Source organism: Jaculus jaculus, chromosome 6 (genome assembly GCF_020740685.1).
Source record: "Jaculus jaculus isolate mJacJac1 chromosome 6, mJacJac1.mat.Y.cur, whole genome shotgun sequence".
NCBI classification, from domain to species: domain Eukaryota; kingdom Metazoa; phylum Chordata; class Mammalia; order Rodentia; family Dipodidae; genus Jaculus; species Jaculus jaculus.
In genome coordinates, this window is record NC_059107.1 from 113,834,326 (window position 1) to 113,861,056 (window position 26,731).

Below are 26,731 nucleotides of genomic sequence, written 5' to 3' on the forward strand. Positions count from 1 at the left end.
TAAATTATAGATATTTTAGATATACTTCCTAACCTTCAAAGTATTAGGCTACTGCTATAAAGAGCATTGAGCAGGAAAGTGGAAGAAAATAAAAAACAGGAGAACCAGCTGGTTATGTACATTTTTTAGTCAATTACAGTCACTTAATTTACAACTTTGAGAACCAAGCCTGGAAAAGAAAAAATTATGTTAGTTAACCTTGTTATTTGCCTTTGACAGAATGTTATATTAATAGGATCATAAGGAGTGTTTTTGGTCTGGATACTTTTGCATAGCAAAATGCATTAAGAAATTCATCTATGTTTGCTAAATTAGTATTTCCTTTTATTAGTGAGCAGTATTCAGTCATAAACATAATGTTTTTATTCATTTACCTATTGAAAGATATCTTTTTTAGTATGAGCATTAATCTACTGGATTTACTAGCTGTGAATGTAAGTTTTCAGTTCACTTTGATAAATGCTGAGAATAGATAGAGTTACTGAATTATATACTACACAAAGATTTAACTTTATGCTACCAAATTGTCTTTGGAAGCAGCTATACATATCTTCATTTTTGAAAGATGTCTTAGAATTCTTTGATAGAGATTCTTTTCTTTTGTACTACAGAAATGCTGCCAGATGTGATAGTAGCCTAGTACTTGGTAGAAGGGAAGACAAGAACATCTCTAGTTTGAAGCAAGTGTGGGCTAGATTCTGTCGTTAAAAAGAAAAGTTAATCTATATTTCAAATTTGCATTGTTTCTGATGACAAATCTTAATTTGCCCCTTTCACATTCCTCTCCTAACACGTTTTCATTAATTTTACTCTGAAATGTTAATTATTTTTTGTAATTGTTCTCCTTGGAAGTTGTTGAAGTTGGATCTGTAAGTTTATTAATGCTTTCTGGGACATTTAGTTTTTAATGTATAATTTTATTATTGACAACTTTTATACTTACAGACAATAAACCATGATAATTCCCTCCCTCTCCCACTTTTCCCTTCATAACTCCACTCTCCATCAAATCACCTCCCTCTTCTCTCTGTTAGTCTCTCTTATTTTGATATTATAGCCTTATTCTCCTATTATAGGGTCTTGTGAAGGTATGCTAGATACTGTGAGGTCTTGGATATCAAGGCTAATTTCTGTCTGGACAGTTGTGTTGTAAGGAGTGGTGCCCTTCCTTTGGCTCTTACATTCATTCTTCTACCTCTGCAGTGGACCTTGAGCCTCGGAGGGTGTGATAGAGATGTTCCAGAGCTGGGCACTCCTTTGTCCCTTCTTCTCAGTACTGTGTTGCCTTTTGTGTCATCCCAGTGGTCACCACCATCTTAAAAGAGAAGCTTCTCTAACCAAAAGTGGGAGTAACATTAATATATGAATATGAATATTAAGTGTAGTGCTTACAGGGCAGTTTGGTGAGTATACTATATGCATTTAACCAGACAAGAGCAGGCTTTATACCCTTAAGGCTCATGACCTCCCCTGACATAGGCTTTTAATTAGGTTTTCAGTACCAGGCATGTGTTCTGTCCCATAGAGCAGGCCACCAGTCCAATAAGAAAGCAGTTTTGCCTAGAGCAGGCATGCCACTATTTCACCCATTCCAAAAAAGTTGGCTTTCATATGTCTTATTCAGAATATCTTGAATTTTGATTGACCCCCCCCCCACCCTTCTAAAATCTCTTCACCTGGCCTTGCTTAGGCCATTCCACTCCCCATAGTCTGTTCATCCATCCATCCATCCATTCACCTATTTATTCATCTCCATCCTCTTAATTTTTTCCCTCTCCTTCCCTCCCTTATTGCCTTTTTCCAGCTTACTGTCCTCTGCTATCTATTTTTGGTTCCAGCTCACACACAAGACTACATATTTGTAGCTAGGATCCACATATTAGAGAAAACATGTGACATTTGGCTTTCTGGGCCTGACTTACCTCATCCTTTGCAGATCCATCCATTTCCCTGCAAATTTTATTTTTCTTTACTGCTGAATAGAACTCCATTGTATAAATGTACCACATCTTTATTATCTATTCATCTATGGAGCGGCGGGCATCTAGGCTAGTTCCATTTCCTAGCTATTTTGAATAGAGCAACAGTAAACATGGTTGTGCAAGTATCTCTAAGCTAGTGAGTGAGACGAGTCCTTGGGATATTTGCCTGGGGTGCTATAGTTGGATCATATGGCAAATCTATATTTAGCTGTCTCAAGAACCTTCACACTGGTTTCCACAATGGCTGTGTAGAAGGGTTCCCCTTTTCCCTTATCCTCACCAACATTTATTTTCATTTGTTTTCTTGATGATAGCCATTCTGACAGGAGTGAGATAGAATCTAAAAGTAGTTTTAATTTGCATTTCCCTAATGGCTCAGGATGTAGAACACTTTTTTAGATATCTTCTTTTGAGAACTCTATTTAGTTCCACAGCCCATTTTTAATTGGGTTGTTTGATTTCTTACTGTTTTATTTTTTGAGTTCTTTGTATACTCTGGATATTAATTTTCTGTCAGATGTATAGCTGGCAAAGATTTTCTCCTATTCTATAGGCTGTCTCTTTGCTTTATTCACAGTGTCCTTTGCTGTACAATGCTTTGTAATTTCATAGAAGACAACCCTGCCTTACAGAAACTTCCCCTGTAGTTTTGCTAATGTACAGTTGTCCTTTCTGACTTGAATATTTGTGCAACTTTTTGAAAAAAATAATGTAAAAACTTGTTTTGGGGAAAGAAGTACATAAACATATTTTTTTTTAGAAAAATTATTTATTTATTTATTTATTTTAGAGAGGGGGGGAGAGAGGGAGAGAATGATGCACCAGGGCCTCCAGCCACTACAAACTCCAGATGCGTGCACCCCCTTGTGCATCTGGCTAACATTCCTGGGGAACCAAACCTGGGTCCTTTGGCTTTGTAGGCAACCTTAACTGAAAAGCCATCCCTCCAGCCCGGTAAGTTTTTTTTTATAAGACTTGGATTATAACCTCAGTGATAATCACCCAGCAAAACCAGCATGAACAAGACAAGAAGCATCTTAAAATTACAGTGTTTTAGCCAGGCATGGTGATGCATGCTGATTGATAGCCAAACATCATGGATTTTTTATAAACCAAATTAAAATATTCTAATATTTTGATATCTGGAAAAGTCTGATATTAACAAAAAGTAGAGTTTACATATTTAAGGCGCATAAGACTACAGAGAGTAAACTATGAACAAAAGATCTGCTGACAGAAGTTAAAATCAACAATTAGTCTATATTACGTAATAACATTTTTGGCTGAAATATGAAGACATGAAAAATTTTATAATTTTTAAAATTCATCAGAATTGGGATACCTTTATATAATATTTGTATATTTTTTTTTAAATATTTTTTATTTATTTGAGAGCAACAGACACAGAGAGAAAGACAGATAGAGGGAGAGAGAGAATGGGCGCGCCAGGGCTTCCAGCCTCTGCAAACGAACTCCAGACGCGTGCGCCCCCTTGTGCATCTGGCTAACGTGGGACCTGGGGAACCGAGCCTCGAACCGGGGTCCTTAGGCTTCACAGGCAAGCGCTTAACCGCTAAGCCATCTCTCCAGCCCAATATTTGTATATTTTTTAATGAGGAGATTTAGTACTTATAAAAGCTAAATAAGATGTCCATCCAATATATAAGTCAATATCTGAAATTATTTTAGCTATATTATACCCAAAGAATAGAGGAACTGGACTAAACTGTCATGATCTAGTGTAAAAAGGAGACAAGTCTCATGGAAAAGAGAGGGAATGGGCATGCCAGGGCCACTTGCCACTGCAAACCATTTCCAAATGTATGCTCCACTATGTGCATCTGGCTTTGCAAATAAGCACCTTTAACTGCTGAACCGAAAAGAAATATTTTTAATCTCTTCCAAATCGATTTTATAGAACTACATTGGATTCTAACTATACACAAAATTTTACGACACAATCTTTAAATATTCGAACCTTAACCAAACTCTATAGTTTTGCCTGTGGTACTTTGGTAAACTTGTTCAGTAATGACATAAGTTAAAACTAAAGTATTAAGACTGATTGTTGGAGGAATTGAGGAATTACATCTTAAAATCACAATATAACTTTGTTCAGAATTTCCTTTTACTCTCACCATGAAGTAAATAGTTTTTAAATGTGTAACAGATAAATACTGTTTAATGTTTCAAATATGGTCTGCATAAACATATTTTCTGCTGCTTGTTCTCTTCACATGCTGTCTACCTCATACACATACTGACGAACTGTTTCACTGATGCCCATTCATTCCCAATATAAGTGTCATCAGCATACTGTATGACTGAGCATTTTACTTAATATAACATAGAGAAGAAAGTGGTGACAAATGTTAATGTTCCATGTTTGTTTGAAAGAAATTAAGAGCTTTTAATTCTTTTCTCTTATTTATATCAAAGGAGATAATGGTCTTTCTTGTAATATGGAATATTAGTTTCAATAATATTGGTGAGGGTTTGAAGCCTTAGTTCATGAAATATTTGAAATTATCCCAAGAGATGGAAACAAAAAGTAAGTTTTCCCTTCATACTAAATTCTGTATTTTTCCAAAGTGAAGATGGTTCTATTTCTTTTAAATTTACTGATGAAATGAAACATCATCATCATCATCATCATTATTATTATTATTATTAGGCATTGTTTGTCCTCCTCCATAATTAGATTGTGCTTTTAAAGACATATTAAAGCATTGAGGTACTGAAAATTGCCTTGAATGGTTTTATATTTTAAATGTATCTTTTGATAAAATTAGGATAATCTCAAGGTACTATATGGACTGTTGCAGTCAGGTTCACATTGCTGGTAGAAATCACCTGACCAAGAGCAGCTTGTGGGGAAAAAGAGTTTGATTTTGGCTGCCCCCACAATATACTCCCTCCTGAAGGCATTATTAATTCCTAAATCTCTATCAGCTGGGAATGTAGCATTCAGAACACCTAAGTTTATGGGGGATATCTGAATTAAACCACCACATTCTGCCCCTGGCTCCCATAAACTGATAACCATCCATGATACAATGCATTCAGTCCAACTTTAAAAGTCCCCATAGTTTTTATCAATTTCAGTGATCATATATCCCCATAGTCCAAGGTCTTTTAACTGAGCCATAGTACCAAAAAAAATCCCCCCAAAACCTCATGGTACAGAATAAACATTTACACTGCAAAAGATGGCATTGGGCATAGCAAAGAAATAGTCAACCAATACAAGATTTAAAACAACTAGGGCAAACATTAAACTCTGTAGCTTCGAGTCCAACAACTCTAGCCAGTGACAAATCTCCAAGTCCGAAATTCTAACCAGCAACAACTCTCTAGCATTCCATTTCCACCCCTCCAGCTAGTCTACTCACAGTCCTGGAAGACTTCACCGGGGTTTGCAGCTTTCCTTAGCAGCTGTCTCATGGTCCCGGCATCTCCACTGGATCTCCACTGCAACCCACGGTACATCCTCATGGCCCTGTGGGCTTTCCATGCAGGCATCCAGCAAACCTGCTTCACACTGCCCATGGCCATTTCCAAAACAGAAGACCATGTTGCAAACTCAGTGACCCTCTCCTTCCTGTATTTCTTATACTCCACAATACCAGGTAGGGTACAGTTTGTTAATTCAGAAGGGAATCAAGCAGACTTTGAAGAACAGGATACTCCTTGAGCTCTCAGGCCACTTCAAGGGTCTACATTCTTCCTGTTGCCCCAGTGCAGGTCAGCTGGCTCAGTCTCAAAGGTTATAATCTCAATTGCAGCTAAATGGGTAGAAGTTCACCCAAATATATATATTTATATAAATATATATACAGCAAGCCTCACAAGCCCAGCCCAAGCAAAGCTCTTTCTCACTCTCATTAGCCAAACCTCACAGTCCCTAGTTCTTAATGCATTCAGGTCTTTCAGCTCTTAACCAGAATAGTCCATCAAGCTGTACTTACAGCACTGCAAAGTGGCTCTTAGGCAAAGCTTTCAAATCCTTCCACATTCCTCTTGAAAACCAGCTCCAAAAGGCCAAAGCCACACAGGTATCTACCAGCAACCCTACTCCTGGTACCACTTTACTGTTGCAGTCAGGTTTGCATTGCTGGTAGAAATCACCTGACCAAGAGCAGCTTGTGGGAAAAGAGGTTTATTTTGGCTTACAGGCGCAAGGGGAAGCTCCATGATGGCAAGGGAAAACGATGACATGAGCAGAGGGGTGGACATCACCCCCTGGCCAACATAATGTGGACCGTAGCAACAGGAGAGTGCCCAACATGGCAAGGGAAAACTGGCTATATCACCCATAAGCCTACCCCCAACAATACACTGCCTCCAGGAGGCGTTAATTCCCATGTCTTGATCAGCTGGGGAATCTAGCATTCAGAATGCCTACGTTTATGGGGGACACCTGAATCAAACCACCACATGGACTTAATATATTTAAGGAGGAAAAATTTCTAAATTCTACAAATAATGGCTCAAATTTTAGATTATCCATTGAGTTGAATCGTCATTAATACATTAAGGTAAGATAGTTACCATTTTAAAACTTTACTAACATAATACACTAATACGAAAGTAGGATTAATTTCAAGGGGATACGTAATGAAATAATTTTATTCTCTTTTTGTGACAGTTAATGAAAATTTAAGTTGAAGTCAAATATGTATCAGTTAACTCTTGATGGACATCCAATTCACTTGGTAATTTTTCCTTTTAAATAACATAATTCCTGGCTAGCAATATAGCTCCCTGGTAGAGTGCTTACATAGGATGTGGAAGGCCATGGATTCAGTCAATCTCCAGCAAATGAAATAATAAATAAGCAAATGATTGATTGATTGATAAGAAAGAATACCTAATTCCTTGCTGAAGAATAATGATTACATTTATACATGTGAATTTACTAATGTTTAGACAGATCTTCTTTATTATTTTTGAGGATACATACTTTGATTAGGTACATATAATTTTGCTAATGAGCAGTGATAGTTTTGCCTTACAGTAGTAAAGCATTTTGAGTATTTTCAGTTAAACATACAGTGTAAAATGGTCAAATTGAATAAACATGTGGCTTCTACAACTTTGTGATTTTGTTTTTATTTTTTGTTTTTATTTTCTTAAAATTTTTTTGTTCATTTTTATTTATTTGAGAGTGACAGAGAGAGAGAGAGAAAGTGGCAGATAGAGAGAAAGAATGAGTGCCCCAGGGCCTCCAGCCGCTGCAAACAAACTCCAGACGCGTGCGCCCCCTTGTGCATCTGGCTAACGTGGGTCCTGGGGAATCGAGGTCCTTACGCTTCACAGGCAAGTGCTTAACCACTAAGCCATCTCTCCAGCCCTGATTTTTTTTTTTTTTAATGTATAAGAATAGGAGCCAGAAGATAGATTTCTGTCACATGTATTCTTTTAGCAACTTAAATGTTAATTTTTCATGATTTATTTCTTCTTTAACCCTCCCCTTTCTTAGCTGGTTGCTTTTTAATGTATGTGTATGTGTATGTGTGTGTTGTGTTGTATTGGTTTTGATACGGATTTACTCTATAAATTAAAAGTTAAAAGGTTTTTATTATTAACCTAAAGTACATATTATGATCAAAAATGATAAGTTTGAATATAAATATTACTTGATGGAAACATTCTTAGTTCAGTAGCTGTATATACTACTGCAGTAAATGTTTTACAAGATGGGAATTGTTTGTTGTGAAAATAGCTATCTTTACAAATTCATTTTAGATACTACCTTTGAATCTTTGAGCTTTTATTGCCAACATATATTTTTGGGGTACCATTTCTGCTGACTATTATTTCTGTTTTCGGGATTTTTTTCCTCAAAGATTAATAGTTCCTACTCAGTTTGTGCTTAATTATCTCTATCCAGAAATGAGCACCAGTAAATATTATATGGAGAGAGCCAATTGTCAAAAAGTAAAACTTTTGGAGTGTGCATGGAGTTGGAGGACTGAAAGCAAAGTCATCAGTTGGAGTGGAAATTAGTTCTTCATTAGAATAAACTAATAGAATATTCATCTAGGGTTGTATTTATTAGTTGTCTTAAATGTGACACATTCTTATTTTACAGTTTATAACTAAACCCCATGAATGACATAAATGAGCACCTGTATAAACAACAATTTCTGTCTAATATCCAACAACATAAGCATTTTAAGAGGCCATATAGCTAAGTGATTAAGCTGAATTATTTGGATATTTTGAAATTAACCATAGACTATTTGAGAAAGAAAAAATATGCTAGTTGGGGCTAAGCTTTTATTTTTTAATCTATTTTGTTGTTGTTCACTTTTTTTTTCTTGTGTGTGTTGTCTGGTGGGCAGTCATAACTAAAGAAAGTAGGTGTGAGGGGGAAGTTTTTCATAATTAATAAAGAGGGAAAAATGATTAGAATATAATACAGTTTCTTTTTGTTGTCTTGTTTTTTGTGTATCATGATGGATATTTTTGTTATTCATACATTTTAGATGTTAGTAATTTTGATGGCTTTTTTCCATCCTAGAGGGAGAATTGGTGAGCAGTCCTTCCTGAGACACGGCCCTTGAGTGACAGTTCTGTTTGATTGCCTCCAGTACTGTGAGGAAAGGACACGACTCTATGGTGAGGACTGATGGACATACATTATCTGAGAAAAGAAACTACCAGGTACAAACTTTGTTTTTCTTTCCTTTTTCTCTGTTGGTCATATGGCTACATGGGACTGTAAAAGTACTAATAGTTAATTGAGAAAAAAATAGTTAATTGAAACTAGCTGATTACAATGAATATACCTCAATTTGGAAAATTTGGATTATAATTTTAAAGATGTATAGTAGATTGTTCAGTTGGAATAGCTTAGGAACATTTTCCAAAGTTAAACATGTTCATAATATATACTTTTAGTATTATAACAAATTTTCTAGTATGTTTTTTGTAACTTAGATTAGCTGATATATAATTTTTTACTTGACTAGATTTGGAAGTAGTAGTTCATAAAGTAAACTGTTGCTCTTACACGTATTCCTAAAAGATTAGTTTGGGACTATATTTTATGCAATAGATTGTAACAGAAATTTAAACAGATTTAAATAGGACATAGAAGAAATAGAAATGAAATCTAGGGTGGTTGTCATTAGTTTAGTGTTCTTCCAGTATCATATTCTTGTTTTCTTATTTTTAAATTGATTAATAATATCAATATGTAATATAATATGTAAGAATATAAAAAGATGGTAGAAATTTACATTCCTATTTCTGTTTTTAAAAGAAACAGACTTAAAACAAGGAGACTTAAAGATAATGCTAGTAAACAGTAATTTTTTAAAAAAACTATTAACAAATAGCATTTGAATTTAACTTTATATGGTTAACTATTCACTTATGTATCAGTCATTGATTTTAGTGCAGCTAACCCTTTTGTTCCTCAAATAAGGACAGTGAATAGTGTAAAAAATAAGCATATTGTATATTACAATAAAGAGACTTCAGTTATAAGATCTGGGTTCTAGTATGGGCACTAACTTATATTTATTAAAAGATGCTTTTATATTTTAACCTTTCTGGGATTTTTAACTAACTTGGTATATACAGTTTCTTGCTAGATCTGTTTTATCTGAAGAAACTAGAGTAGCTGCAGATACCTTGAGTCAGTTGTCCTGTGACCTTTTTTTTAATTTGTCTTCATATACTTGACTAGGGTTTGCTAGTTATTTGCACTGGCTATGTAGCTCTTCCTGCCTCTCAGCCACCTCCAGCAACTGTGACTCATAAGCTTTTGATTGTTCAGAACTTTTGATTTTGTTCACCTTTGGGTAGGGTCTGCTAAATTACTTTTTAAGAATCTTGTGATTCTGTATTATGTGGCATTTCAGTGCTATTTGTAAAATGTGAGTTAGAATATTTGTTTGATAACATATTGCTAATTTGCTTCATGGAACCATTCATCTAAAACTTCAAAATCTATACTAAAAAAGGAATCGAATTCTGATTTACTTATGGAGAGATTTGCTTATTTCTGCTCATGCTACTCCCAAGAGTGCTCTCTTACTGCAGTAATAAAATATATTGCAGTAACTTGCAAGTAATGCAAGTTTTTTGCACTTAGCTAGAAAATGAATTCTTGTTAGGCTTTTGCCAGCCAAAACTGTTTTCCATTTTGTCTTGTGTTGTTACACAATAATGCTGAATGTATTTGGAAATAATTGTTTAAAAATGGTTTGTAAAATTATTCTATTTTTGAAGCCTCCGTTGAAAAGAGCATACATAGAGATATAGTTCCATGTCTACTATTATGACTATACTAAGAGCTTGTGGTATGATCAAATAAATATTAAATCACCAAAGTAAAATTTGTATTTGTGTTAGTAGCTCTTAGAATATGTATGTTTCAAGATGAAATTGATAACTATTTTTAAATTTTTTTTTCATGGCTAAGGTAAGGTAAAATTTCTTTGTAGCCAAGTTTATAACCATTTTCATTTATCTTTGAGAGCTTTTGCTTTTGGAGGTTATTAAGGTCCTAAATTATTTAAGTATTCTGATAATAGGCTAATAATGAGTTTAGCAAAAAAAAAAAATAAGGATAATATTTCTCACAGATCTTGTTTCCTTAAAGACTCAATTAAAAGTTTACAATTTGGGAGGGTAGGTTTTCAGTTTTATGCTAAAAATGGCCTTCAAATGAGCCTGAATTCCTGAATTCAAGTAGTGATATCTGTATGTTTTGATTCTGACAATATTCCCAGTGAGGTATTTTGATTTTGAATACAGTGGATTCCTATAGATAGATTGGTTCATTCTTTTTTGAAGAATTATCAAGCTTTATCCAAGAAACTAACATCAGGTTTATTTTGTGTTTGCTACAATTTTATCTTCCTCTAACAACACTAATTTCTACTAGTGATGATCATAACAAGTATGAATCATCTTAATTAACAATTTGACTCATCAGTGCCTTTCCTTTCTTAATCAAGCTCTGAAACATCACACCTGGTCTACATTCTGGTGTCCCACATTTGTTCTCGGTGCCTTTTGTCTAACTCCCTGAAGTGGATCTATTTATTAATTTGTCCATAAAAAGCTGATTTTGGTCTGCTTGTCATGCACCTTGTATACCTTTGAATCCTTTACTTAGGTTGGGTCCATTCATAGAATGCTCAAACTTCCTTCACAAGACTCAGTAATTCATTTCAGTTTTTCCAAAATCCATTCTGTGATGGGCTCAGTACTCCTTTATTTTGCCTACTTTTTAGTTTAGTATTTATCTTAACACAGTATAGTCATCTGTCTTTTTTTCCCCTGTAGATAAGTGCTATTTGATACAAGCTCAGTTGCCACACATGACTAAAACCATTTAAATTAAATAATAGTAAGGTTTAGTTTTGCAATCACATAAACCACATTTCACATACTCACTGTCTACAATGCTGTTAGTGACTGCTGTATTGAACAGAGCACATTTTCCTCTTGGCTGTTTGCTTCTTGAAAACTTTAACCAAGGCTTTTTATTTTGGTACTGACAGTGTCTAACTTGATGTCTAGTATTAATAATTATAAGACCTAAATAAGGAAATGGAAATATGAAGTAGTATTAATAATTAGTAATGTAATATGCTGTTACAATCTTGATCAGCAGTAGAAGTCACTTTGATTTTAAACCCAAACTTTTCTTTCTTTTTTTTAGTTTTTCGAGGTAGTGTCTCACTCTAGCCCAGGTTGACCTGGAGTTCATTATGTATTCTCAGGGTGGCCTCAAACTCACAGCGATCCTCCTGTCTGTGCCTCCTTAGTGCTGGGATTAAAGGCATTTGCCATCACACCTGGCTTAAATCTAAACTTTTAAAATAAACTTTGATATTTTATTTGGCTTTCTTGACTGCTCTTGGCCATTTTCCCCAGGCCAACTAAGAACATCAGGTGAAATGAATTCCCAGGTCCCTTATTGGATTACTCACTGCTGCATATTCAAACACACGTTTATCCTTACCTTCTGAAATCATCAAATGTAGTGACATTTGTTTTCTAAAAGACAGTAAGACTAAAGGTGTGGTTTATGATGTCTTATACCTTTAATGAGTTGGTATTTATAATAGTTCTCTTAAGGTAAAATAAAGTTTTGCTAAGTGAGTATTTAAGTAAATCATTTGCAGTATTGGTTTAAATGATATCAGACAGATTTTATTATGTTTCCCAAGAAGATATAACTATCTGGTGGCAAACCTGCACACTCATTTTGAGACTGTGATGTTATTTTTGCAAATTTAGAACCTTCAGGAAAATAAATACATCAGTTAATTGCCTTAATTATCCATTGGAAGGTATTTTTTTTTTTAGGTTGAAAATTAACGTGTTAGTACAAACATTTCAGTGAACTATGGAAAATACAGCAGCAAAAGTTATCTTTGAAGATAATAGGGCAGATAATGGTAGCTTAGGTTTTATTCTTAGGTCTTTCTGAATTTCCACATGAAAATAAAACAGCTAGATAGCAAAACCAAAACCATTAAAATGTGTGTAGCAAAATTTGTGACTTGTGATCCCCAGGAACCCCAAAATAAGAGTAGGTGAAAACTAATAATTGATCTAAATTTATCAATATTTGTGGTTAAAAAGTAGAAGTATTATTATGTCTGTTGGATCTGAGAATATAAGCACTCAAAGTATTCAGCAGGTATTTACTGGTGAATACCATTAGTCAGTTTGAAATTAGAAGAGATTTTGTCAGCTCATCAGATGAGTGTGAGAGCCTGATGGAAGGTCAGAGTGACATGTGGCATCCTGGTTCTGTGAACTGTTTTTTTTTTTTTTTTGAAACTAGGATTTCACTCCAGTCCAGGCTGACCTAGAACTCACAACTCACTCTGTAGTCCCATACTGGCCTCTCAGCAGTCCTTCTACCTCTGCCTCCTGAGGGCGGGCATTAAAGGTGTGCATCCGCATGTGAACTTTTGAAAGTAATCAGGGTGCTCCCTTCTAGGACCTGAATGGGGAGAGGGATCAAAACAGAGCAGGACATGGATAACAGAGATGTGAAAAAGAGAAAGTCCAGATAAAAGTGGGAGAACAGAGCCAGAAAATTCTCAGAAAGCCAGCCATCATAAAAAAGGCAGTTTCTGAAAGAAAGTAATATTCTAAATTTCAGGAATATTCAATTCACAAGCAATTTTCTACAAATATGATTGGACAATTTATACTAATTTTGTTTCATCTACAGTGTTAATATTTTTTCACAACTGATAACGTCAAAATTCATTTCTTTTTCCAATCTGTTGTGCTGGTGGTTTTGATATTCTCAATTGTCTTGTAAAGAGTTTTCAGTTTTATCTTTCGTACTTCAATTTAATCTTAATGTGAAATTGGTTGTTGTATATAGTACAAGTTCAGAATCTAGTATTATTTTCTCTACCTACATAATCATATGAACATTATGTGTTGATTTGTTCTATCTTAACCAGTCAATAGTTCTGGCTTTCTAGCTCTGTTGTAAATGAGGTTTTAGTCCCTCTTCTGTGTTTTTTTTAAAATTTTATTTATTCATTTAAGAGAAAGAGGAGAGAGAGAGAGAGAGAGAGAGAGAGAGACAGACAGACAGACAGACAGACAGACACACACACACACACACACACACACACACACACACACAGAGGAGAGAGAATGGGCACAGCAGTGCATCCAGCCACGGCAGCTGAACTCCAGATACATGCACCCCCTTGTGCACCTGGCTTACATGGGTCCTGGAGAATCAAACCTGGATCCTTTGGCTTTGCAAGCAAACGCCTTAACCACTAAGCCATCTCTCCAGCCATTGCTACGTGTTTTTACCTGCATTGGTACCATACTGTGCAAAGTACTATAGCTTTGTGTTTAATACTTATGTTTCTGCTAATCTTAGTCGTCATAAGTGTCTTGACTTTTCTTGGTCATTTGTGCTATTACATATTTAGAAACTTCTTTAAAGTCAGATTTCCATTCAGTCAAACATTACTGAGTTTCTAAGTGGAATTGCACTCACTTTATTTGAGGGGTAATTGGTAGGTTTATAATTATTATGCATGAATTCATATATTGAGGTATTCTGTATTTTTCTTAAATTTTATTAATTTTAAATGGTCTTATAAATCTTTACTTGGGTTTATTCCTAACATTTTTTTGTTGATAAGTGTTGATGTGGTATTTTTAAGGATTACATTTTATAGAGGTTAGTGTTAAAAGGTGAAAGATTTATATGATTAGAAGAGAAAGCACAGTATGGGGAATTAGTGTTAAATTTAAATAGTTAAATTGATTTTTGTATCCATCAGTGTTGCAAAGCTTTATTTCTAAAATTATCTGTAGCTTTTTGTTTTCATGCAAACAATCTTGTCATTTTGTAATGATAGTTTTATGGCATATTTCTTTTCAGAACTCTATAATACCTCTGATAAATTCCTGATGCTGATGTTTTTTAATTTTAATTTTCTTTTTTTTTGTGGTGGGGGAGTTGTGAGTAAAGCAAAGGAGATTTATTGAGAAAATAGTGGAAAAGCCCTAAACTGTCAGGGCAGGCATGCTTAGGATAGCCACTGGAATCTAAAGAGATAAAATGGAGAAGAGAAAGATTGTGCTTTTTGAGTTAAACGTAGAAAAGAAGGTAGGCTCACAGTGTAGATCTGTAAGCACTAGCTGAAAAAAAGTGATACTAGTAATCTTTCTCTTTTTACTTGTCATTCAGGGAAAGCTTTAAGTTGTCATCACTAATATGTTGTAAATTTTATGAATATATGTTATTAGTGTTAAGAAATTGTTCCTATTGTCCTAATACTAACACCCCCCCCAACTAAGAGAAAACAGCAATACAAAAGAAAGAGTGTATGTCTGTGTTTTGTGTTTAGTAAATATTTGTTGGTTGGATGGGTTGAGTATTTTTAGCTGTTTTTGAGTGGAACATTTTGGCTTTTCAGTAGTCTGATGTATCAGCAAGTACTACCAAACCCCTATGTATTTTCTGAGTCTCACCTGAAATTTTTTTTTTGGTTTTTCGAGGTAGGGTCTCACTCTGGCTCAGGCTGACCTGGAATTTACTATGTAGTCTCAGGGTGGCCTTGAACTCTCAGTGATCCTCCTACCTCTGCCTCCCGAGCGCTGGGATTAAAGGCGTGCGCCACCACGCCCGGCTCTCACCTGAAATTTAACATCCTAAGAAAAACATTTTCTACCAAGGTCTTTGTTTTTTGTTTTTTTTTCATTTTTCATTGTTTGAGGGGGTAATAATAGCATTATTTGTACTTTTATTATTATTACTCATAATTGAATAAGTTGGGGGCTTATATTTTATTCCTTTTTTCTACTTTCAATTTTTCCTTTTCCTTTTTTCTTCTTTCCTCTTCTTTCCATTTTTCTTCCTTCTTGACTTTATGATTTCAATTTCCTTTAGGTTCAGAAAAACATTTTTTTCCTAATGTATTTCTGAGAGCAATGAATTCTTTTGGGTTTTCTGTGGCTGAAAAACCTATATTACCTTTATTTTTAAAGATACTTTTGCTGGGTAAGAGATTGGAAACTAACAGTTTTTCTTTTAGAACTTTCAAAATAATGTTCTAGCTGGGCATGGTATGGCTGGCACATGCCTGTAATCTCAATATATGGGTGACTTAGGCAAATAGAATGTAGAATTTGAGGCCCACCTGTGTTAAATTGTGAGATCCAGTCAATCACTTCACCAGATCATTTGAAGAAATGGTGCCCTACTGTCCTCTTACTTATTTCTAGTAAAAAATTTGTATTTTAGTTTTAGTTTTCTCTGCATTGTTCTTTCTCTCCCTGGCTGCTATTGTGATATATATGTGTGTGTGTGTGTACATATATATATATATATATATATATGTGTGTGTGTGTGTGTGTGTGTGTGTGTGTGTGTGTGTGTGTATGTATGTTTGTTTGTTTTCTGTACTCTTGTCTTATGCAAACTCTGATTATACATATGTTAAGATGTCCTGATGTCTCCCAGCTTCCTCATACTCTGCTCATTTATTTTTCTTTTGCATGTTTCCTTTAAGATCTTTTTTTTAGTATGCCAGGTTATTTTTCTTTTAAAAAATTTTATTATAATTTTATAAATTTTTTAAATTTAATATTTATTTATGTGAGGGGGAGAGAGAATGGGCACACCAGGGCCTCAAGCCACTGCAAATGAATTCCAGAGGCATGCACCACCTTGTACATCTGACTTGCATGGGTCCTGGGGAATTGAACCTGGGTTCTTTGGCTTTGCAGGCAAGTGCCTTAACTGCTAAGCCATCTCTCCAGCCTACCAGGTTATTTTTCTACCTCCTCCTTTTGTATGCACAGGTATCTATCTTGTCAGTGTTCACTGTTTCTTTGTCCACATATTCCTCTTATAATTCTTGAGGTTTCCTAGGATTTGAGTTAACTTACATAGGAAGCATTTGATCCTTTTGAGACTTTCCCCCCATCTCTCTTTTCTTTTCCTTCTCGTTTCCTCACCACCTTTTTCTCTCTGTCTCTTTACTTTTGCTCTCCTTTTTAAAAAGTTCCATTAAACAGAAATATAATATTATACTGAAATTAGTAGCCTTGTTAGAGCTAGTTTTCCATAGTTATTAAGCCAGTGTTTTTCTTAGCACTTTACTAGGTACCCTGAATTACAGTGTTTATATATTTTTTTTTCTTCCTCTTACTCTGGTTCCTGGGAACCAAAATGATTTGTATGCCGATATGTTAGCTTGCAGGATTATTTCCTTACTAGTGATTCTTCTCCCAGCCTTTTCTAGTTTGTTCCCATGCATGTAGTTGCTGATCAGTTTACTGAAGACTTAAGAGAACAACTTTTTTACATCTCCAGAATATTTTTCTCAGCATTTCCCTTCTAACTTTGTAGCCCAATTAACTCTACCCTGAGTTCATTTCTGAGAATTCTGGGCTCCTCCACCCTGAGCTCCATCTTCCTCTATTGCAGCCTGGACACAACTTCAGTCTGTTAGTAAGAATATGGTTGTTGGGTTCCCATTGATTTCTGTACCTGAAAACCATTATTTAATATATTTTCCCACTTTTTCTTTTGTTTTTTTGAGATAGGGTTTTGCTCTATAGCCCAGCCTGGCCTTGAACTTGTGAACTTCTTGTCTTAGTATTTTGTTCACTTTTAGAGGGAGTGTCTCTGTTACTATTGCATCTTGGTTGGAAATGTTAGGAATTCATTCTTTAAAATTAAGTCAAATGAAAAGATGGATGCAAACCATTCCTAATAGAAGAAAATTTTGCATTAATAGTCACTCATGGCATAGATGCACTTGGCGTAGCATACAAAAACACCAGGCTTCATCTAAACACTTAGAAGAACATCTGGAAAGAAACATAAAAATGTTTACAGATCAGTAATTAAATTCCAAGTTGTCATAGCTTTTGATTCTGTTTAACTTAAAGAAACAATTACACTATTTTCTTTAAATTCCCTCCCTTAAGATTTCCTAATGTCTAATAGGCCCATAAACTCAGAAGTCATCCATTCTCAGCTAAGTTTAATAACTTTATAATATATTAACTATTTAATGTGGCTCAGGTACTACTAAAAATAGAAAAATATGTTCTCAGGAAGAAAAAGATTTGAGGACCAGAAATGCTAAGATGTGTTGCTTGTGTTGCAGAGGAAATTTTTAAATTTTCTACCAGAATAATGCAGTATGAGAAAGCTTTTTTTAAAAGTGAGATAAGTAGAGTCAAGATCCTTGAGTACCTACGTCACTTTGTGCTGGTTACTGTTCATATTTCAGAGTGAGATCTTTTTTTAAAAAGGTGTGTGTGTGTGTGTGTGTAGTGCCAGAGTCTCTTGACACTGCAAATGAATACCCATCTGGTTTTATGTGGGTGGTTGAGTAATTGAACATGGAGCTTGAACCAGCAGGCTTTGCAAGCTGTTATAACCACTAATCCATTTCCCTAGGCCCTAGAATGAGATCTTTTTAAATATTTATTTCTTTATTTGAGAGAGTGGAAAAAAAATTGGTGCACCAGGGTCTCCAACCACTGCAAATGAACTCCAAACGCATGCACCATCTTGTGCGTCTGCTTTACGTGAGTCCTAGGGAATTGGACTGAGGTCCTTTGGCTTTGCAGGCAAACGCCTTATCTGCTAAGCCATCTCTCCAGTCCCCTAGAGTAAGATCTTTTAAAGATGATGAATGAATTTTTCAAAAAGTATTTCAGGGCTGGCTGGGCAGATTGCACAGGGGTCAATGGTGCTTGCAGCTTAAGCATGAGGGCTTATCAGGGCTTGAGTCTGCCTGAGTTTAACTCCCTAGAACCTGTGTAAAAAGCTGGACATGGACATGCACATTTGTAATCCCAGTCCACGGTGGTCAGAGACCAGAGAATCTTGGATTTGCTGACTGAATATTACTCCCAGTCAAGGTTAAGGGAGAAACTTGCCTCAAAGAAGCTAGTTAATGAACAGTAAGTAAGGAAGTATACCGCCACCGTCCCCAGGCCTCTGTATGTATGCGTGCGCATGATGCTGGTGCATCTGCGTCTGCACACACATGCATACATAATACCACACACCATACGCCGCCCCAAACACATCTCATTTAACAAATGTATGCAGCTGTCCCCTGGCCTCTGTATGTATGCGTGCACATGATGTAAGTGCGTCTACACACACATGCACACATAACACCCCACATCATATACCACACCAAACACATTTCATTTAACAAATGTAGAAGGAATTAGAAAAACAGAAAATCCCCATTAGAATACTGTAGCAATAGGCATTGCTGCAGTATGCTTGGATGAATGTGATAATTAGAAGGTGAAAGGTTAAGAATAAACAAACACTTATATGCTTTCATTGTACTTCTTCAAACCATCCTAATTTTTATCATCATTTATATCTAAGCACTTGGAAATTGTAATTTAATGGTAAAAGTTGAAAAATTACATTTAGGCTGGGTGTGGTAGTGCACACCTTTAATCCCAGCACTCGTGAAACAGAGGTAGGAGATCACCGTGAGTTCGAGTTCACCCTGAGATTATGAAACCCTACCTAGAAAAAACAAACAAAAAAAATTATTAGCTAGTGATTAAGTATACTTTTTTCTGTTTCTCCCAAATCATATTTAACTCATTTGTTTATTTTATTCATTTATTTCATTATTCCTCAAAATCTAAGTTTTCTTTCAGTATGATGCAACAACTACATTTATTTAAAACATTTGTTAATTTACAATGTCCTGGCTCATCCAATATACAAACATTATTTTGATAAGCAATCATAATAATAATTTACAGTAGAGAAAAGTTGTAGATGTACCAGCTTAAGATCAAGGCTAATATCACCTAGAGGAAATACTGTCATATGCGCTCACATTGGAAATACATGCAGTATACTTGAGAAGGGCATGCCATATTTATATTGATATAGCATTAAAATGCATGACTTCATGCTGATTATGAAAACATTCTATAGTGTATTTGATATGACATTAGTATAATGAAACCCTTGGTAAAGTCTCAGATTACAGAAAATAAATGTAAATAAAGTTGAATGTAAGTGATAGTTGTCCTGGAGGAATGGAGTGTGTCGTGTGTGGGGAACAGCAAGGGGCCAGTGTGGCAGGAGCATGGGAAGAGAAGGTAGAGAACAGTAGCTGAGGAGAGGGAACAGGATAAGGTTACTGGGCCTAAGCCTTAGTACTGGTGCAGGAAGCATGAAGTGCTTCTGCTTCCTTTATGTGTGCTGTTTCCTTGTCTGCACAGCAGATGTTTAAGCTGTAGACAAGCCAGAAGGACTACATCCAGCAAATAGGTTTGGCATAGTAGATGTTCAATAACAACTCTGCAAATGTTTTCAAAGTCCCATTTCCTGTTCTTGAAGGAATACTTTTCATTTGGTTTATACATATGGTTTATGCATAATTTAGGGTTCTAATAGCCCTGTATAATATCATGTCACCTTCACTAATATCCATGCTGTTGAATATTATTTTGAAATAAGTTGAACTGATCTTTTTATTAATTTTAGTTTTTGTAATATGTTTTCCTCTAAGTCTGTCCACTTTATATTATTTAACAGGGATTCACACTTTTATGAATGTGAATTGCATAGGGGCTGGGAGTATATAACTCAGTGGTAAAGCTTTTGCCTAACATGTGCAAGGCCCTGAGTTCAATTTAGCTTCACCCCATCTCCTCAAAGCAAGCAAATCACATATTTTGTTTGAAAGCCTGTAAACTTACTTTAAAAGTCCCTCTCTCTCTCCCCTTTTGATTTGTTTTTAAAGCTGTGTACCACCATGCCCAGCTGTTTTTTTTTTTTAAGATTTTATTTTCATTTATTTATTTATTAGTAACAGAGGGAGAGTGTGTGTGAGAGAATGGGCACGTCAAGGCTCCAGCCACCACAAACGAACCCCATATGCATGTGCCACCATGTGGCTTATGTGGGACTGGAGAATCGAACCTGGGTCCTTAGACTTCACAGGCATGCGCCTTAATCACTAAGCCATCTCTCCAGCCCCTCCGATTTGATTTTTTAAACTATTTTATTTTAATTTATTTGACAGAGAAGGGTGGGGGGAATAGGTGTGTCGGGGCCTCTAGCCTCTGTGAACGAAGTCCAGACACATACGCCCCCTTGTGCATCTGGCTAACATGGGTCCTGGGTAATTGAACCTGGGTCCTTTGGCTTTGCAGGCAAACACCTTAACCACTAAGCCATCCCTCCAGACCCTCCCCCTTTGATTTAAAAAAAAATTTGTTTATCACTTTTATTTATTTATTTATTTGAGGGTGACAGAGAGAGAGAGGGAGAGAGAGAGGAAGGGAGGGAGAGAGAGAGAGGGAGAGAGAGAGAGGGAGAGAATGAGCATGCTAGGGCCTCCAACCATTGCAAACGAACTCCAGATGCATGCACCCCCTTGTGCATCTGGCCAACGTGGGTCCTGGGGAATGGAGCCTTGAATCGATTTACTTAGGCTTCACGGGCAAGCGCTTAACCGCTAAGTTATCTCTCCAGCCCTGATTTTTTGAGGCCTGGCATTTCTCTAACACTGGCAAATCTGAAACATACTCAGTAGCCAAAGCTGGCCTCTTAACTCATAGTGATCTTCCTACTTAGCCTACCAAGTATTGTGTTTACAAACCTGTATCCTCATACCTGCCTCTAAATCTTTTCAGTTTCATATTTGATTTCCTTAATGAATTCTTCTAATGGAAGGGTCCTTATTTGTTTTTATCACCAGTGAACCCTTAAGTAATTTCCTCCCAAGGAATACTCTGATACCAAAGGTGACATTGTTTGTGAAAGTTCACTAGTTCAGTTATAGGAAATGGAGTAGTCTAACTTTTTCTGTTAGTTGATGATGTTAATATGGAGCCTTAGAGCTAATGTTACTCGAGAGTAGGAGATTGCAAGAAGTGGATAGACAGAATATTTGAACATACTGTCTTAACATGTTTTCATGAAGGCCAGGTAAGCCCTGTCTTTGCATATTCTGGAAAAGTGTGCAAATTTTCTAAGAACCTTGCTCTTCTTTGTTGTTTTAATTAGTACTTTGAATCTATCTGAAAAATGATTCTGGGGTTGGGTAATAAGGAAGAAGTGAACAGGGAGTCATAATGTTGAAACTGGACATTCAGATCTTTATAGCATGATTTCCTTATTTTTCAAAGAGCAGAAGAATCCCATCGTTTATCATGTTCTGGTTGGACTCCTTTCTTATCGTTTGCTGGAGTTTGAACTTCAGAGCTATGGTCTCAACCCTGCTGTAATATCTCAGGGGAGCTCCTAGTGTGGGGCTGGTGCCATGGCTCACCCTCCAACCTTTCCTTCTTCACTTCAGCCTCCAGCTCTGAGCTTTCCAATCCCCAGAGTAGCAAATGTTGAAAGAAGTTGCACAGGTAAGTATATGGTGGGAAAAGCTGGGTAAACTGTGGTACTGTCATCAGTATTTTGAGGGTGGCTGGGGCCATTCTATCAGTGAGTTATTTTGTTACTTAGAAATGTTTCTTGTATTAAAGCTGTCACGTAAATTATTAAATAAAAGTTAGTGTTCTAAGAAGTCGTTTTATTTTTGTTAGGGATTTCATGAAATAGGAAAATCTTTTTGTTGAATAGCCATTAATAATATAAAGGATGGTTGCTAGATTAAAAAAAAACAACATAGCAGTATCAGAAAACCCATGTTAAGAAAATAACTTCAGAAAAAGCATAAGGGGAGACATAAATCCATGTATTTAACAGTCTCAAAAGCTCACAAATTTTAGTTTCAGCTAACATGAAATGCACATTCTTCCTTCCTAAAGTTTTAGGCAGATAGTTAAAATTTTATTCTTCAGGAAAGAAATTCCAACCATCTTCCTTTGAAGTCTTGACAAGAAGGTGGAATGTTCTACCAATACTAACTTTAAACTTAACAAGTATCATGCAGTGAAGACACATGTGGTACATGGTTCAGAAGTTTTAGCCAGCTAGTCAACGTCAAATGATTACTTAGAGCCTTGTAGAAATATATACATAAACCTCAGAAAATTATATTAGAGACCCATTTTGTCAACTTATGTTCAAAATTTTCTTCTCATATTCTTGATAGTTTTGATACATGTATGTAATGTATTTTGATTATAATCCCCACCTATTACCTTCTCTTTTCCCTCTCCTTTATCCTCCTGCAATCCCTTCTTTCCAACTAGTCCCTCTTCTACTTTGAGATCTTGATGCTTGTTTGTTGCCCTTCTCTTTCATCCATGATGGAATGTTGATGTACAGCAGGTCTTGTGCAGGTAGACAGTTCCTGTAAGGTCATGAATACAATGGCCACATTCTGTCTGGGAGACAGCTTTCCAAAGCATTTCTCCTCATCTTCTGGCTCTTGTTTTCCACTTCACTGCAGTGTTCCTTGAGCCTTGGGGGAGATGAAACAGATGTCTAACTTAGCACAGAGTGTTCAACCATCATTTATTCTCATTGAATGGGAGAGAATTCATGCCTGGTACTAAACTTCTAGTGAAAAATCTATGTCTGGGGAGGTCTAATGTCAAAGGAAGCAAGCTACTACTATTGTTTGCATAAGTGGACATGTTGTGCCCATCAAATTGCACCCTAAATATTTACAATTGTGCCTGTAGATTAGTGCTGCTCTCACTTTTGATCAGAGGTCATTTTTCTGCAGTTGGCAGTGGCTTCTGGGAGACTCAAAACCCATCAAAAGTGCTGAGAATAAAATTGTTGTACCACTTAGGCACTTGTCTGTCTGGTTGATTGCATAGCTTGCATGGGTCCATTGCTGGGTAAAACCGTTGAACTTGTATCTCCTCTACAACGTGGATAGTACTTTCCATCACTGTGATAGCTAAGCCGTTAAGAGGTTTCGTTGTGCTACAACTGAAGCTTGTGGTCTCTTCAGCAATAGGGTCTTAACCATCTAGTTCTGGTGTACAACCAAGAGCATTGAAAATAGCTTGTATTGTTTTGGGAGCTATGGGACCTCCCTCAACCCAACAACTCACCTGAAAGTATCCCATCCTCCAGTGCTGGGATTTTCCCATTGCATAATATGGCTTTTGGGAGCAGTACCACCCACCCAGGGAACTTGTCAAGTTTTTTGTGTAAATTATATTAGCTAGCAAACAGATAGACTTCCATATGGCTTTTTTGTACATGTTTAGTTTAGTTTTGGTTAACCCACTCCCTAGTCCTTTCTTCTCTCAGTACCTCTAACCCCAATCCTCACTTTTATACCCCTAGTATACTATTCTTTTGTCTTTAGCCCTTCCCCTAATTAATCTTCATGACCCCTTTCTAGGGGTAGAGAGATATTTTCTGTATTGCTGGAACAGTTGATACCAAACAACAACAAAAAAAGTCTGGACTGAGTTTGAAAGAAAGATAAGACAGAGAGGGAGACAGTCTTCTGAATCCAGAAATTAAAATCTGCAGTCTGAAATGGCTTAACTCATTAAAACTATGTTGGGGGCTGGAGAGATGGCTTAGTGGTTAAGTGTTTGTGGAGCCTAAGGACCCTGATTCAAGGCTCGATTCCCCAGGACCCACATTAACCAGATGCACAAGGGGACACATGTGTCTAGAGTTCGTTTGTAGTGGCTGGAGGCCCTGGCACACTCATATTCTTCCTCCCTCCCCCCTCCTCTCTCTCTTTCTGTGTGTGTCCGTCACTCTACAAATTCTCTGAAAAGTGTTAACAAAATATGTATACTTGTCCCCTGTAGCTTGGTTCTCATTCAGAGAAGGTATGTTAAACTAAGAAAATTGAATTTCTAGTTTTCAAAATTTAAAACTGTCTAGTACCAATGAGCCATATACATATTTAATTTTAAACCACCAAACATATAAGCTTTAAAAGAAAAATACACCATTATAAAATTAAAACTAATAATTTTATTAAAAAGCTAGGTGGTAGGGGAAAATTACATGTATCTACCATAACTAGTACCATAAGAAGTTGAAGTCACATAACAGAGCTTCAATCAGAGTAGTACCTTTTCCATAAATACAGGTTGTAAATTATAAAACACAAGTGGGATGGCATGTTAACAGTAGTAAACTCTCTTAAGTTTAGGTTATAAAACAGACCTTCTAAGCATAAAGGAAATGTTCTGATGAAAGTATTTAAAACCAGTTCTTAAAAGGACAGGAATGGGAGCCAGGCGTGGTGGCGCACGCCTTTAATCCCAGCACTCGGGAGGCAGAGGTAGGAGGATTACGGTGAGTTCGAGGCCATCCTGAGATTCCATAGTGAATTCCAGGTCAGCCTGGGCTAGAGTGAGACCTTACCTCGAAAAACCAAAAAAAAAAGGGACAGGAATAGGGACTGGAGAGATAGCTTAGCAGTTAAGGTATTTGCCTGCAAAGCCAAAGGACCCAGGTTCAGTTCCTAGGACCTAGGTAAGCCATATGCTTAAGCTGGCACAAGCATCTGGAGGTTGTTTACAGTTGCTGGAGGCCCTGGCATGCTCACATTCTCTCTGTCTGCTTGTTTTTTTCTCTCTCTCTGTCAAATAAATCAATAAATAAATTTAATTTTTTTAAAAAAAGACAGTAATGATGAGTCTGATAAAAAGAGAGGGAAAACACATATGTAGATCATACCTGTAATTTTTTTAAAAAATATTTTATATATTCATTTGAGAGAGGGAGAAGGAGGAAGAATGGGTGTGCCAGGGCCTCTAGCCACTGCAAATAAACTCCAGATGTGTGCACCATCTTGTGCATCTGTTTTACATGGGTCCTGGGAAGGGAATCGAACCTGTGTCCTTTGGCTTTGCAAGTGTCTTAACTGCTAAGCCTTATCTCTAGCCATGTAAATTTCTAGGTAGGGACCTGGGAAGATGGCTCAGCAGTTACATGTGCTTGTTTGCAAAGCCTGCCTGTCTGGGTTCAGCTTCTCAGCCATCCATAAAAAGCCAGATGCAAAAAGTGCCACAAGGGTCTGGTATTTGTTTGCAGTGGCAAAGGGCCCTGGCACATAAACATACATATGCAAATAAATTAAAAAGTTAAAAAATGTATTTTAGGAATTAAATAAAATCAGAACTAGTTATAATAATTAAGAATCAGGATAGGTGGTTCAAAATCCTACTAACATTCCTAAAACAAAAATTTCTTGGGTATAAGTTTTGACCTGTCTTGATTTCACTCTGAAGGACAATTATAAAAATAATAGAGCCAGGCGTGGTGGTGCATACCTTTAATCCCAGCACCTGGGAGGCAAAGGTAGGAGGGGTGCATGGTTAGAGGCCAGCCTGAGACTTCATAGTGAATTCCAGGTAATCCTGGGCTAGAGCAGGACCCTGCCTTGAAAAACCAAAATAATAATAATAAATTATCTTCAGATGTTATGAGTTTCAGATGTTAATTAACTTCAGACACACTTCAAAGATAATTGACTGATTTTTATTCCTTTCTACCTTTGTAGACAAGAGAAAACTTGTTCATCTATGTTTAGGAGGCAGTGAAACATGTTGATAACTCTTCTGTCCCTTTCTCCCGTTTCCCTCCCTTCCTCTTTCCCTCCCCTCCCCTCCCCTCCTCTATCCTCTCCCTTACTCCCCCTCTTCCCTCCCACCCCCTTTGAGACTAGGCCTTTTTGTTGTCCAAGTTTGTTTTGAGCTCTTAGATGTAAGCTATCCTCCTGCCTCAGCCTTTCTACTTTTGTAATGATAGGTATAAGCCACTGCATTGGTGCCTATGTTTTTAATGTTAAGAGATAATTGATTTTCTGATGGGATACCTATATCAGCATGTTAGCAGGGAAACCCCTTTCAACATGAAAGAGAAACACAAGAAAAAGTTGGCACAGCGCAATTTCTTCCTTTTTTATTCCAGTTTCTAGATGTATCTTACATACTTTAACAACTCAGTGTCTGTCTCCATTAATATCTTCATGCATAATTTAGAGTTTCATTTTAAATTAGCTTCATCCCTTGAAACACTAAATTGTGCTCACCCTAGAAAATACTATAAAATGTTCATTTGGCCATGAAAACAATATATATATATATTAATTTTCAATGTGTATATCAATTTGAAGTCATCCTTAACATAATTACTCTCCTTCCCCCATATGACTTCTTCTCCCTTTATTTTTTGCCCTTCCTGTCATCCTTTCTTGTGTCCTACATTGGGAATCAAAGCCCAGGACCTTGATAAGCATTTACCCTAACACTGAGCCTCAGGTCCCCTACCACATTAGCTTAACAATTTTCTTATTTCATTTTGCTTTGTTTTGTTAAAC

At 36.3% G+C, this 26,731-nt stretch overlaps 1 protein-coding gene across 3 annotated transcripts in view; it reads left to right on the forward strand.

Annotated features, from left to right (window-relative positions):
* Cnot2 (CCR4-NOT transcription complex subunit 2) overlaps window positions 1–26,731 on the forward strand; it is a 108,777-nt gene that overhangs the window by 21,715 nt on the left and 60,331 nt on the right. The window contains exons 1-2 of one of the 3 annotated variants that reach the window (XM_045152520.1): window positions 6,675–6,697; window positions 8,509–8,651. In XM_045152520.1, the coding sequence (XP_045008455.1) occupies window positions 8,604–8,651 (48 nt within the window). In that variant the 5' untranslated portion in view covers window positions 6,675–6,697; window positions 8,509–8,603. Of the gene's footprint in view, window positions 1–6,674; window positions 6,698–8,508; window positions 8,652–21,820; window positions 21,879–26,731 lie in introns of those variants that run through there. The other 2 variants (XM_045152521.1, XM_004650092.3) reach the window with 2 other exon arrangements.